At 41.1% G+C, this 15415-nt stretch overlaps 1 protein-coding gene and 1 long non-coding RNA gene across 2 annotated transcripts in view; one reads left to right on the top strand and one right to left on the bottom strand.

Moving 5' to 3' along the window:
• The window catches only part of LOC137377132 (uncharacterized), a 401963-nt gene extending 400776 nt beyond the window's left edge, over positions 1 to 1187 (top strand). The window contains exon 3 of the long non-coding RNA XR_010976365.1: positions 950 to 1187. This is a non-coding gene — a long non-coding RNA (uncharacterized lncRNA). The remainder of the gene's footprint in view (positions 1 to 949) is intronic.
• Positions 1 to 15415, bottom strand: part of bbox1 (butyrobetaine (gamma), 2-oxoglutarate dioxygenase (gamma-butyrobetaine hydroxylase) 1) — a 271737-nt gene that overhangs the window by 247993 nt on the left and 8329 nt on the right. Inside the window, exon 2 of the mRNA XM_068046474.1 lies at positions 550 to 1036. Within this exon, the coding sequence (XP_067902575.1) occupies positions 550 to 927 (378 nt within the window). The 5' untranslated portion in view covers positions 928 to 1036. The remainder of the gene's footprint in view (positions 1 to 549; positions 1037 to 15415) is intronic.

Here is a 15415-nt window from a genome sequence, read left to right as displayed (position 1 = left end):
AGCAGCAAAAGTACACAAATCGCTGTCAAAAGGAACTAATTATAGGAGGGCAGGAAGGGTTAGTTGCAACCATTGTTCTGAATCCTGCAACACTGCATACTCTGCCAGGATGAAGGGAGTGTTTTTGGAGCCAGCAGAATATTGGCATCAAGTTTGAATGCAACTTCCACTGGATCTGATATCCCATTTATATTCTGAACAGGATGAGATGCACAACCAGTCTTTTGTGTATTATCTTAATCACTTGTGTTATTGTGGAACCACACAAGCACTCACAGCTACTACGCTCTTTTATGAAAACTTCAGTTTTATCCCTTATTTTAAATCGGATAAAAGTGACTAAGATTTGCCAAATTAAGTATTTTGCATTTCCTACCTGGAAGTTTTCACAACAATTTCTTATATCTTATTTAATATGGTTACAAAATAAGTCACAGTAAAAAGGATGGGTATAGCTCAGTAGTCAGACTTTCACAGCACACTAAATGGTTCCAGATCATTATTTCGACAAAACAATTTAGAACTGAGAATTTTTCAAACTAATAATACCTTTGAGTCAGTCAAAATGACTTTCTCTGCAGAAATGTTCATATCCAAATCTTGTATGGGAAGTTTTCTTGCTTTAGCTGAATGCAGGAAGCACTGGGGACATTGGCAGTTATCCCTTAACCACACATAAGGATACTGGCTGTGGTTTCCATCCTCCCAGTGAACAGTGATACATCGCTGTTTATCAAAAGTCTCTACTTTTTCGATAGCTGAAATTGGCATACTTATATTAAAAGCTGCAGGTGTGTGTTGTCTGGAACCTTGAAAAGGAACTTGTTGTGCAGGATGACACAGAGCTTTTTGTCCAGCAAGTAGCTTTTGCATTCCATTTCGATATATTCTGTTATTGAACAAATATTTTGTAACTGACTGCCACATTTTTGCTTTTACAATTTTGCAGAAGATGAGAACTGCCTCGCACCCTGACTCTCCACTGCGTATGCTTGAAACTGGATTCTCACAGTCCACTCAAAATTCAGTGATGCTTCTATAAATCCAAACATAATCAAGAAAAGTTCATTATCCTTATTGTGAAAGCAGTTTAGACACATTCATGAACTACAGATTTACCCCATGGTCAGTTAAAATATCTCCATTTGGGGGAATTAATCCTAATGAAGACAAAGAACCCTGGAGAGAAAGACTATGAACAATAAAATAATTGTAGAAAACATTGTTGTTGGTTATCATTACTTTGTATTAAAAATTCATATCAAAGATACAACTTTTCTATGAGTTACCAACAACGGCAAATTGAAATTCATATCGCCTTTAAAATTCAGAAATAATTCCAGCAACCCACTGTAATTACCAAAAAAATCTATATTTGAGATTATGGAGCAAAATGACAAATTTCACAGGGATATGACCAATACTCAAGGACACCCAAAAACCATTCATGCCATATTGGGATTGAATGTTTTACAGGCGTCCAAGACACCACCCCACGTCGCCACCCACCCAGCCCCCCCCCCCCCCCCCCCCCCCGCACCATCACATCTGCCACTGTCCCTGTAGCTGTCTTTCCCCACTCACCCAGGATTTACCTAAGGCTGCTTCCAGCTAGCAAACAGCCTAAAATTCAATCCTTCTGATGGGCAAACTATTTGTGGAGGCGCTGGCAGCTGACCTGCAATATTTAGATAAGACTCAATTTTGGATGGGCCTCAGGCCTCTTGGTTAGGGTGGGTGCTGCCCATACAGTGCTGACCCAGGGCCCAGACAAATTTCTACTCTAGTATATTTTATTAAGTTCCTACAAGAAAGGGTTTCCATGCATGGGGTGATGTATTTAAAAGATTAAATGTGAATATTTATAAGAGACAACATTGCCTGTGCTGATTAATGGATATATTACTGATTGAAAAATATGTCAAACATCTCAGCATACTAGAATGTTATATCTGAAGCGCATCTGTCAGTCATACCGAAGGTATTGCACCGCCACATGTAAATTTCCACATTGCACTTTAGAAAAAAGTAAAAAAAAAGCAAGCAAGTTGGAATATAAGTTGACATATAATTAGACCTCTGACCTGCCTTACAATCACACAGAAAAAAAGAAAAAGAATGACAGTTATTACGTCTTGGGCGTGAACCTGCAGCTTCAAGAGCAAAAAAAGAACTCCAGGTGATCTTACTCGGAGTTTTCTTACCAGTAATTTGACTGTGGTTTTAAAGAGCTTCACATTAGCAGCAGAATAATACGTTGTGCATTCCAAGATAAAGCTCTCTCAACATCCAGTTGGTGTGTGACCCACATGATCAGCATCATTGAGGTCAATGCCTGGTATCCTTGCAGCCCTTTGATGCCTTCATTCTGCAGCAGTCCACTGTATCAGCTGCATTTGAGCCAGCACAGCAAACCAAAGATGGTTACTGGACGACAAGGGCTACACGCTGACGGCATGGTTCATGACTTTGGTGCGCAACGCATGTGCAGCATGCATACAATGAAAATCATCCTGTCACATGAAATGTGCTAGAGCAGATCATTGGCATGCTGAAGTAAGATTTCCGCTGCCTGGACCGTTCCAGAGGAGTCTTGCAGTACTCAGCAGAGAGGATATCAAGATTTGTAATGTGCTGCTGCATGCGTCACAACCTTGTCATCATGACGGGACAGTTCGTGCCACTAGCTATATGAGCAGCAGCTCAGGAACAGGAGGAGGAGAAAGAGAGGAGGCAACCGAGTCAGCCTCTTTCTGGCTGGGAAGAACTGAGCCGGAAAGGATACCTGTAACCGCAACCTCAATTCCCCATTTACCAACTGTCCCTCACCTTACCTTCCCTCTATCATAGACCATCACAGCGTTCACATGCCAACCACAAAATAAACATTCCAAACCAAATTTATAAATCAAACCATTACATGCCATGTAAACTTTTCAGGGGTGGTGGGGGTGGGGTGGGGGGTGGTGGTGGTGGTGAACGGCAAAAACTCATTTGATCGGTGGAGGGGATGGTGGAAAGGGATTGAAGGTTAATGTAAAGAAAGTTCAGGGGGGAAAGGTCAGAATGAGAGTTTACTTTTTTGGGCGAGAGGACAAATAATAAACTGATTAGTCATTGCGGGGTGGCAGAGGGAATTGGAACTGTGAATAAATTTTTACTTTCACTTTTTTAAAAAACCTGTCACTTAAAAAATTTCAATGATACGATATGGCCTGAAGCCCTTTAAAAATGGCACCGGCGCCTGTGCGGTGGCGCCGGATGCCATTGCCGGGGACGGAGCACGAGCCCCCTCTATGTCATTGGGGCGACGGTCCGCTACCTCCATGTAAGTGAGCCACCGTGCTAAATATCGCAGCGGTTCCACAGCGCAGATCTTGCGCGTGCACCACCCCCTTTTGGCGGTGAGCTGGAAAAATTCAGCCCCATGTGTCAGTTTATGTGCATATCCATTCGAGGAACACCAGCACACTCCCCATCCCATCCTACAATAATGAGATTAAGTGGATAGCTCTTTCAAAAAGCCAGCAGGAACACGATGGGCCAAATGGCATCCTTCTGTGCTGTATGATTTTACTTGCAAATTAGAATTCGGCTTTTATAAAGCCAGGTCTTGATGAAAATTGCAGCAGGAGGCTGAGGGAGTGGTTGGTATGTAGGACAGTGGTTTGTTAACTGGATTCACTATCAGGTGGTTGCACTAAATGGACGGTCTGTGAATGTGTCCTACTTTTCAAGAATGTTTTTCACTGCAGAATCTGGCACAGACAGCCAAAGAAGGGATAAGGGCACTGCAAGGAAGAACAAAGTAGCTCAGTTTTAGTGAGACACACCTCTAAATCATCAAGAGAGAGAAAGAGACTGGGGCCTCAACTTTTACTGGGCAGTGTGTTGGGATAGGCAGGAATGTGGGCAGGAGGGGAACCCCCACAGGGTGCATGAGGTACAGGCCATTTTAACTCACAGACCTCATTCCAGAAAATATTCCCGTACTGTCCCCCACTAGAAACCAGCAGGGGTGGTGGGGGTAGAGGTTGAGAGCCTTAGGACAGAGGAACCCAAAGGAACGGTCCTCAGCATAACCTGAGTAGCAAGCAAGGGCTTTGGCAGCCGATGGCAGTGCACAGAAGGAGAAGCAAGGGCAGGGTGTGGGAGCCCAAGTCTCCTTGCAGAGCCTGGGGGAACACTCTTGCTATTCCTGGACCACAAGGAGTTCTCACAGAAGTAATTTTGGAAATCCTATCTCGGCCTCTTCTGGCCAGTTTGACACCTCTCACCTTGGTTCAGCTGTCAGCTTTTACAACTTGCAGGCGTGCCCCTACCCCACCCCCCACACTCAACGTTAAAATCACGTTGTGGCATGGATGACATCATTTGGTTGCAACCTCTAAATTTAAAGTAGGCCTCTGCCTGGTTGTACTGGAAACCTCGGTCGATTTTAGATTCAGCAAAGATGAAATGTTGCTAGCAGGAGCCGAGCAATCCCATGCTGTTAAATGAATTTGGCCTAATCTTAACCATTCCCACACATCATTCTCACTGAATGCGAGGGATGGGGGGGGGGGGGGGGGGGGGGTGGGTTGCTGGTGTTAAAAGAAAAGATTTGCAGGTCTACAGTGAAAAGGCAGGAGAGTGGGACCAGTTGAGTTGCTCCTGCAGAGATCTGGCATAGACATGATGGGCCGAATGTCCTGATTCTGTATTGCAACTATTCTATGATTCTAAATTGGAGAGAGAGAGAGTGTGCTGGACCTCCATGGAATGAATGCCCTCATGACATGTGGAAGGAGGCAGTACTAGCACTGAATGCCAACACTCTCATTCTCAGAGGCAGATCAGTACCATAAGATCATCACTGACTTGACCAGGGCATGCAAATCATGAATCACGCTCTTTGCTTTTTAAACAGCTTGGGCACCAGCATACTCTTTATCCTCTAAAATTAAGAGCTGCACAACAAACACTTCACAATGCACTCTGATTAAAGTAAGCTCAAACCTGGAATATAATTTGAAAGCAGAACCTGAAAACCACCTCCCTTCACTTTAACAAAGAAATACCAGCTGTCCAATGCCACTTGGGAGACAGTTCTCAACTGCTCGACTTCACATAATTCACTCAATCTTGTTACAGGATAAACTTGTGCACAATATTCTGAAGAGGTGGAGGGGGTGGGGCGTCCAGAGATCTTGCTGAATATCACAGCAGCAGGTAAATTCACCCCATATCAAGCATATGCCATGGAGCTGCTAGGAAGACTCTAGCCATCAGAGGTGCTGAGGTTGTGGGCACTGCTGCTGCGTTTACTGGCTGTACACCTATACAGTCACCTTGGCATCCTTGTAAAGTAACACATGGCCATGAACTTCTACATGCTTCTCTGTCTCCTTAATCCCAAGGGTTAATTCCATGCATTCGTAATTTATACCTCCCTTCGCCTCAGATACACCATAGAAAAGGAATGCAAGAAATATGGTCCTAAGTTTCTAACTGAGTTTTTCTTCATATTATCCTTCATACTATTTTAAAAAACAATCATACCATTGTCCAATTCTTGTTGAATTTAACATGGTTGAGTTTTTATAACAGTTTATGAAAGTACATCTCCTGGAACACATTTATGCCGCCCCAATTCCAAATATGTTAAAGCAAATTGTTGCCACTGAAACCTTCCAATGGCACCAATCATTGAAAGTCCTCCTCTCTTCATTTCATTAATTCAGTTAATATCTGACTACATTCTAACATGCGTGGGGAGTATTTAGATTGGAAAGATGGCATGAATGTTCCTTGCTGCTCTGATGTCTTGTTGTGACCAGTCAGGAAAGGGATACCTGAATACTTATCTTACTAACAATAATTGGCAGTATAAGGCAGGCTAACACTTGTGTGGCAGAATAAAGCGCCATGAAATAATCACACTGTTCCAGCCTGTGGTCCCAACCAATAATTTTAGCTCCGAGACAAGGAGAAGGACGAAATAACGGACTGATAGAGATTTATGATTCAAGATTATTTCTACTCTGCTAAATTTTTCTTCTGTATCTTTGCCATACGATTGTTTAAAATAGAATGCATGTAGATGTTCATCACATAGTTCTACAAGAAATTATACACCATTTTACTAAGTCCAATTCAGGAAGAGATTTAGATGAGTTGACATAAACACAATGTGGGAACATGATTAAGCAATGAAAGGAATTGCTTAAAGGAATAAAGAAACAGATGGAATGTTTTATCAGAACAAGGAGAGTCTCTGGTTTTAGTAAAAGAACTGATAGAACAATCAGGTCAAATTAGGGAATGTGGCTTATACAGCAATCTTCTAGAAATAACAAAAAGACTATAAAAATACAAATGGTCTCAAAGGCAATCATGTAATCATCCAAAAAGAATTAACAGTTACAGAAATCAATTGCATCTTACATGTTATATTAGATAAACAAATGAAAATCTGGAAATCAGATGGAAATGTGGATTGGTGTAAGATGGAAAGATTCAAATCAGTGCGTTATGCCAGGAAATCTTGCAGGCAGAGTGACATTATTTCTGGACAGATTCCTGTGATAGTGGCAATACCATTGCTATATGTTGATGCAAGACTGATGGAAGTATTTAAAGTGGAGTCAAAAAGTTTGTTGGAGGATGATATACATCGCAATTTGCAAATTGTCCAAAGATATTAACAAGGGGAAAAGAAATGGGTTTTGGCTAGCACCACATACTTCATGCTGTTTCAGGAAAAATGGGGTCTGGTTGTGCAGATGGCATGTTTTAAAAGCACCATGCCAGCCTGTGGTTTCTCCCTGGATAAAGAATCCCTAATTATACCATTCAAATTACTCAATGGAATTCTCAGACAACCAAGGTTGTTTATTTGGGGAGAGGAAGATATTGCATTACACACAGGGACATTTTATGTCAGGTTTATGATCAACATTTTGCCTTGCGCCAACCAAAATGACTAAAATTGGGGATAACGTATTGGGGCCAATTGAGACCCACAATTCTGCCCCTTTGTCAAGACTTAAATCTGCATTGCAATGCAGCAGCACTTCTTTGCAGCAGAATAATGATGTTGAACAATCTACTGCCACCCTGGGTAACCATGAATGACGGAAGATGGTATACAATATGGGACACCATCCCTGGGTAAGAATAACGTCTGAATTCCTACTAGTAGCACAACCGTTTGTCTTGATTGCCCTCACAGTAATCATTTGTTTGGTTAAAAGAAACCCTAACATAAGTTAAGATAAGAAATACTACAATAAATAAGTTAGGTCCAACCAGAAACTAAGTTTGTGACATGACAAAAGGAGTTCCATTTTGAGATTTGAGGTGGGGAATATAAGAATATAGGTAAATTTAATTTTGTTTAAATAATGTGTAACAAACAGATAACTTTAACCACATGAGTAGGCAGCGTTGGTTTAAATGGTATGCTTGCAGATCTTATCTTTCGATCACAATGACACTGAAGAGGGATGAAACTTTAGACAATGCTTTAGGATATTGACCAGGAGGTTCTCAGTAACCATTTTGATGATAGAAGGGTTGATACCCGTGTCATACATGGAGGGAGCCATAATGAAATAAACAATGAAATGGAAGAATTATGAATTTAAAAAGTCAACTGCTAAACAAAATCACAGAACATGGACACTTATACACAGTCAAAATGGAGTAGCGGCCATGCGACCCCCACCCCCACCGGAAATCCACAAATTTGTTTGCAAAGATGAGGCTCGTTAACCTCGTCTGAAATAGCTCTGGGGAGAGCAGCTTTGAATTTGATAGGAGCTACTGCATATTAATGACTTTGATCGACATGAATTAACTTACAGAGGATGCTAGGGAAAGTCTGACTCATAGCCAAACCAAGATGAATAAGGTATGAAGCAGCAACGTAACAGAATGATTCCCATTCAAACATCAAACGATGGCCATGGTTATCATCCTGGCCCATTGTGCGGTCACAACAGGGGAGAGAGCCATGCATCTCCTAACAGAAACTCCAATGTGGTAGATTTTGACCTTGAAAAGGTAGCTATCTGGGGAGAGAGGAAAGTGACAGAGGAGATCAAGCCAAAATCACAGAAAGCCTGTGAGAAGGATCCAGCAGGCAAGGAAAAGAAACCTGTTGTCAAAGAACAGCCACCACAACAGAGACATCACAAAGTGACTTTGAGACCAACCATCTGTGAAGGTAACGAACGACAAGCGCACCCCCCCCCCACTTTGTGCTGTATTACAATTACTAGAGCTCTACAATACCTCCGCAAATTCAAGACTGCGAATAATCAGGCCTTTTCCCAAAAAAAAATGTTTCCTCCCGAGAAGACTCAATAATCTTCTGTAAACCACCAACACTTACCTCAATTGGGGCTTTAAACTACCCCTTACCCTTTTCTCCCTCGCTATCTATTCTTGTTTATGTATGTGTGGGTGAAAGCGTGTGTGAGGTTGTGAACGTTTTGGGATTTGTTTAAAAATATTTTTTTTTTTTACCTACAAGACAACGTGTTCTTTGCCTGTTTACTTGACCCTAAAGACACTTGGACGCTAAAGCATCATTTAAACAAAAGACGATTGCAGTCAGTTGGGAGATGAACAGTGGGAACTACCCACACCGCTCTCTCACTTACTCACTTACTACAAGCTGCTGCTTCTTCAGTGCTGGAGAGCATCCTATCAGCCCTCGAGCTTCAGGATTCCACCCGCCCCCCCCAAGTCCTTAACTGTGGCGCAGTGGTTAGCACCGCAGCCTCACAGCTCCAGTGACCCGGGTTCAATTCTGGGTACTGCCTGTGTGGAGTTTGCAAGTTCTCCCTGTGTCTGCATGGGTTTCCTCCGGGTGCTCCGGTTTCCTCCCACATGCCAAAAACTTGCAGGTTGATAGGTAAATTGGCCATTAGCAATTGCCCCTAGTATCGGTAGGTAGTAGGGAAATATAGGGACAGGTAGGAATATGGAATTAGTGTAGGATTAGTATAAATGGGTGGTTGATGGTCGGCACAGACTCGGTGGGCCGAAGGGCCTGTTTCAGTGCTGTATCTCTAAAAAAAAAGAACAGCAAGCTAGCCCTGTGGCCACTAATTAGCCAATTTAGGGAAAAGCACTGTCAGGTTGTGACCACCCCCCCCCCAAACTTGACCCTGACATCGGGGTCCTGACTCAAAGGGCAAAATCCTGCCCAAAGTATTTTTCCATTTGCCAGCAATAAAGAGAGTATATACTTCACAGCCCTTTAAAAAGCTGCAGTAGTACTTTAAATTTTCTCATCTATGAATAGCGACTTCCCACTGCAGCCCACTATGTGGGCAGGAGCTCAGCATAAATATCTAATAACATACGAACATTCAAATTAGGAGCAACAGTAGGTCACTCGTCCCCTCGAGCCTATTCTGCCATTCAACAAGATCATGGCTGATCTGATTGCAATATCAACTCCACATTCCCACCTACCCCGGATAACCTTTCACCCCCCTTGCTTATCAAGAATCTATATACCTCTACCTTAAAAATATTCAAAGACTCTGCTTCCACTGCCTTTTGAGGAAGAGAGTTCCAAAGACTCACGACCCCCTGAGAGAAAAAAATTCTCCTCTTCTCTGTCTTAAATGGGGGACCCCTTATTGTTAAACAGTGAACCCCTAGTTCTAGATTCTTCCACAAGAGGAATCATCCTTTCCACATCCTGTCAAGACCCCTCAGGATCTTATATGTTTCAATCAAGTCGTCTCTTACTCTTCTAAACTCCAGCGGATACACGCCTAGCCTGTCCAGTCTTTCCTCATTTGACAACTCGCCCAATTCCAGGTATTAATCTAGTAAATCTTCTCTGAACTGCTTCCAACTCATTTATATCCTTCCTTAAATAAGGAGACCAATACTGTACCCAGTACTCTCGATGTGGTCTCATCAACGCTCTGTATAACAAAAGCATAACCTCCCTATTTTTGTATTCAATTCCCCTCGCAATAAATGATAACATTCTATTAGCTTTCCTAATTACTTGCTGTACCTGCATACTAACCTTCAGCGATTCGTGCACGAGGACACCCAGATCCCTCTACATCTCAGAGCTCTGCAATCTCTCACTATTTAGATAATATCCTTCTTTTTTATTCTTCCTGCAAAAATGGACAATTTCACATTTTCCCATATTTAACTCCATTTGCCAGATCTTCTCCCACTCATTTAATCTAACTATAGCCCTTTGTAGCCTCCTCATGTCCTCTTCACAACTTACTTGCCTACCTATCTTTGTGTCATCAGCAAATTTATCAACCAAACTTTCAGTGCCTTCATCTAAGTGTCATGAAAACCCTACATGCCAAATGGAAAATATTAATTTCATCGGTTGGAACTTGCCTTAGACTTTTACTGGAGATTCTTACAAATCACTTTTCTAAAAAGGAAAGCTGGCAACCAAGATGGCCACTGCAATTTACATATGAAACACCAACAGGAGACAGCATGATTGATTCAACCTAGCCAGAACAATGGGGTTCTCTCCGATTAAATTACCTGAAATGGCTTTATCAGTAGTTGTCAAGGGCCATTGACATCCATTGACTTTGAAAGAGCCAACCCCCACCAAGTGTGACTGGACAGTTTGAGGAGTAAAGTCTTGAATATCAGAGAAGCTACCAGATGGACCTCATTAAAAACACAAAGAGGTTTGGGAATGTCATGTGACTGCTTGTGCAGCTCTGGAGAGACTAAGTTTTGACTCAGAAAGCAGAGAACAGTAACTGTAAGCCATCAAGGGAGCAGCTCTCTCTCTCCAGTACAGATCCAGAGAAGGCTCGGCTGCAACTGATAAAGCCAAATCTACAGACCACCACAACCAACAACTAGGAGACCAGGATCATGTGATGGAATATGGATATAATAGGCTTAATTAAGTAGAATTTGGAAATAGTTAGCGTATTATGCCTTTTAGAATTTAAGACTGAATAAATGGTCAGTTTTCAGAACTCACTGACATTCCCCTTTAAGAAATAAAAACAAGAAATGCTAGAAATACTCAGCAGGTCTGGCAGCATCTGTGGAGAGAGAAGCAGAGTTAACGTTTCATGTCGGTGACCTTTCTGTTTTGCTTCCCCTTTAAGAAGTTGGAGTTAAATATTTCAAGGTCCCTGTTAGAATAGAATTTCTGTTGCCAGGGAATTGGAAGATAAACACACACATTGAAATATCCTGCGTGACCTCAGTAAGAGGTAGCAATAAACTTAATTAGTTTATGGGGTTGTTGCTGCAGACACATCGGCTCCGGAGGTTGCTTTAAGGTACCATACGAACATAAGAAATAGGAGCAGGAGTAGGCCATTCGGCCCCTCATGCCTGCCCCATCATTCAATAAGCTCATGGCTGATCTGCCCCAGACCTCAACTCCTCTTTCATGCCAGCTCCTCATCTACCTCCTCTTTAAATACTTTCAGTGATCTAAGCTCCACAGCTCTCTGGGGTAGAGAATTCCAAACATTCACCGCCCGTTGAGAGAAGAAATTCCTTCGCATCTCAATTTTAAATGAGAGTCCTCTTATTCTGTAACTATGTCCCCTAGTTTGAGATTCCCCCACTAGTGGAAACATCTTCTCAACATCTACCCTGTCAAGCCCCCTCAGAATCTTGTACGTTTCAATAAGATCACCCCTCATTCTTCTAAACTCTCATGAATAAAGGCCTAACCTGTTTAGCCGTTCTTGATGAGTCAACCCCTTCGTCCCAGGAATCAGCCTAGAAATCTCTTTTGAACTGCCTCCAATGCCAGTATCTCCTTTCTTAAATACGGGGACCAAAACTGTACACAGTACTCCAGGTGCAGTTTTACCAACACCCTGTACAGTTATAAAGACTTCCCTATTTTTAAACTCCAACCCCCTAGCAATAAAGGCCAAAATTCCATTTGCCTTCTTAATTACTTGTTGCAACTGCAGGCTAACTTTTTGTGTTTCATGCACAAGATCCCTCTGTGCTGCACTTTTTTGAAGTCTCTCTCCATTTAAATAATAGTCTGCCTTTTGATTCTTTCTATCAAAGTGCATGACCTCACACTTTCCAATATTAAAGTCCATCTGCCAAGTTTTTGCCCATTCACTCAACCTATCTATATCCCCTTGCAGATTCCTTATGTCCTCATCACAACATGCCCTCTCACCTCTTTTTGTATCATCAGCAAATTTGGATATATTACATTCTGCCCCCTCCTCCAAGTCGTTAATACAGACAGTAAATAGTTGAGGCCCTAGGACTGATCCTTGTGGCATTCCACTAGTTACGTCTTTCCAACCTGAAAAAGACCCATTAATCCTGACTCTGTCCTCTGTGAGTTAACCAATCCTCAATCCATGCTAATATATTACCCCCAATACTGTGAGCTGCTATCCTGTGCAATAATCTTTTATGTGGCACCTTATCGAATGCCTTCTGGAAATCTAAATACACTACATCTATCGATTCCCCTTTATCAACTCTGCTTGTTATATCCTCAAGGAACTCTAGCAAATTTGTCAAATATGATTTCCCTTTCACAAAACCATGTTGACTCTGATTGCGTTAAGCTTTTCTAAATGTCCTGCTATTTCTTCCTTAATAATGGACTCTAGCATTTTCCCAACGACCGATGCTAGGCTGACTGGTCTATAGTTTCCTGCTTTTTGTCTCCCTCCCTTCTTGAACAGGGGCGTCACATTAGCGGTTTTCAAATCCACTGGGACCCTTCCAGCATCCAATGAGTTCTGGAATATTTCGACCTGTGCCTCCACTATCTCTGCAGCCACTTCCTTTAAAACCCTTGGATCCAGGCCATCAGGTCCTAGCGACTTGTCTGCCTTCAGTCCTATGAGTTTGTCAAATACTTTGTCGCTTGTGATAGAGACTGTTACAAGATCTTTCCTCCCATTAGCTCCTTGCTTATCTGATATCTGTGGGATGTTTATAGTGGCCTCCACTGTGAAGACCGATGCAAAATATTAGTTTAAATTATCTGCCATTTCCCTGTTCCGCATTATCAATTCTCCAGTCACATCCTCCAAGGGTCCCACGCTCACTTTAGCTACTCTCTTTCTTTTAATATACCCATAGAAGCTCTTGCTGCTTGTTTTTATATTTCTTGCCAATTTAATTTCATAATCAATTTTCTCCCTCTTTATTAGCTTTTAAATCAAAAAGGCAATTATAGAAAATGGGCTCACAGGAACAAGAGGTCAAGTAAACACAACTATAAACATTTTGACCAGCTAAAGCTTACAACTTCAAATTCCAGTCAAACATTAAGTGGAAATGGTCATTAAAAATATGGATTTTAAAGGGAACACAGGAAGGTCACATAAATGCTGGAAGTCAGATGACACCTTAGAAATAGTATAAACATGAAAGGTTTTGAAAGCAAAGTTTAGGGGTGTTGTATCCTCAGACAACATTTCTCATCCCATGCCTTATTCGGGGGATTTAAGGTAAAAGTTTACTTTAAATTTTGATGGATATTCTGGATATTCTAAGATAATTTTGCTGTAACATTAACAGGTTAAACTTTTGGATTCTATGTTAGAAATAAGAATGTGCATTACATCGCTCAGTAATATTTGATAATATGATATACTTATCCACTTAAGATGTGTATTGCTTGTTCAATTCTTTAATAAATCTATAAAAGTTAATAAATCATCTCATGTAGTATTCTGTATACAACTACAAGAACCTCCTCTCTGTGTCTCTTTAAGTAGAGAGATACGTATTGAAGAGAGTTTCCCAGACCCTTATAATATATGGGATATTTATGACTTTGCCATAAATATTTTAAAAAGCTATCTGAAAGATGGTAATATTCTCTGTTGGTTTTCTTTCTTTGAGGAAAAGCTAGTACAATTCTTTGGACCCAAATAAGTGTCTGAGAATTTGTCTGGTTTGAACTTGATTAAATGAGACTTATAGAGATGTACTCCTATTTGGTTTAGTCCCTATAAGGGTTTAAAGTCATTAATCATTTCAATCAAACCGCCTTGTCTGCCTGAGAAGCAAGCCCGCAACCATGCACGTGGCTCAGTGAGAACTTCAGGACTACAATTTCAACTAAGGACTCTGGGACTGATATTCAGTATTTAAGTTCCATTTATTCCGGACTCTACTCCAATCACCCGACTCTGTTTTTCCCTCTGTAACTATTTGTATGTGTGACTCTCGTGTGTCTGAGTGCGTGAATGCGTAGCATATTTTAAGTAATTTTAACAGGTTTGGAGTGTTAAGGATAATAAACTTATATCTTTCTTGTTTAAACTCAAGAAAACCTGTCTGATTGGTTCTTTAGCAATTACATTAGAGGAACAGGAACAAGCGCTCACTGAGGTGGTAAGTTCAATCAGTGTGTAAAAAGGATAAACCCTGTTGTGGTTAAACCAGAGAAGGGGTGAAAGGGAGAACCTGAGATCCCTTCCTCACCTGGCTGTAACACAAGTCATTTATATAAATTGTAAAAAGTTGAGGCCCCAGCACTAATCCCTGTGGCACACCACTCGTTACATCTTGCCAATCAGAAAATGACCCATTTATGCCTAGTCTCTGTTTCCTGTTAGCTAACCAATCTTCCATCCATGAGCAAAGTAGCAAGAAACTTACTCTGTGTTGTCTATCATGAAAGCACCGAGAGAGAATCAAGCTATCTAGTTCTGTAGAAACATTGGAAAATTTTCCATAACTACTATTTAATCAGAGACTTGACCACTAGCTGCTTGAGGCTCTGGTCAAATGTTTGTAGTAATTAAAGGCTTTAGTACCGGCACAAAACAAGGCAATGGTATGTCTAAATTTATTTTTCACTCTGTTTACTACTGCATTATTACAGTGCAGCCTTTTCAAACTAAACTTCTTATTTAAAGAAACTTTACCCGATCCAGAGGTCCTACCATAGTCAACTGAAGACTGTATGTAAAGTCCTGTTAACAGATACTGTACTGACTCCCATGAGCTGCATAGATGTAGTTTGACTGTACTACAGTGCACTTTTTCCAATATATATCAGAAATAAGAAACTTCACATTTATTTGCTTAGTCACCAAAGGCAGAAAATGCTTTATTAAGTGTAAACATATACTCTGAAATAGAGCTACATAATAAATATTTGAGAAGATATACTGATCCAAAACTGAGATGTATTTGAGAGTCATAAATATACATATTAACTAATGCAACAATCCCATATTCTCAACTATATACTCTTACCTGATATACAATTACTATTTCTGTATCTGCAATATTTCAATAGTTAGTGATCTAATAATCTTTTCTACAGTTATAGTTAACTAAAGCTTACCACTTGAGGCAAATTTAGACAGAATGCACTGCACACTCAAAAGATTGAAATTGGGGACGTGTAAGAGGCCAGAATTGAAGGAGCGCAGATATATTG

This window comes from Heterodontus francisci, chromosome 14 (assembly GCF_036365525.1).
Source record: "Heterodontus francisci isolate sHetFra1 chromosome 14, sHetFra1.hap1, whole genome shotgun sequence".
NCBI lineage: Eukaryota > Metazoa > Chordata > Chondrichthyes > Heterodontiformes > Heterodontidae > Heterodontus > Heterodontus francisci.
Note: the sequence above shows the minus strand (reverse complement) of the source record. Positions and strands in the feature narration are given on the sequence as shown.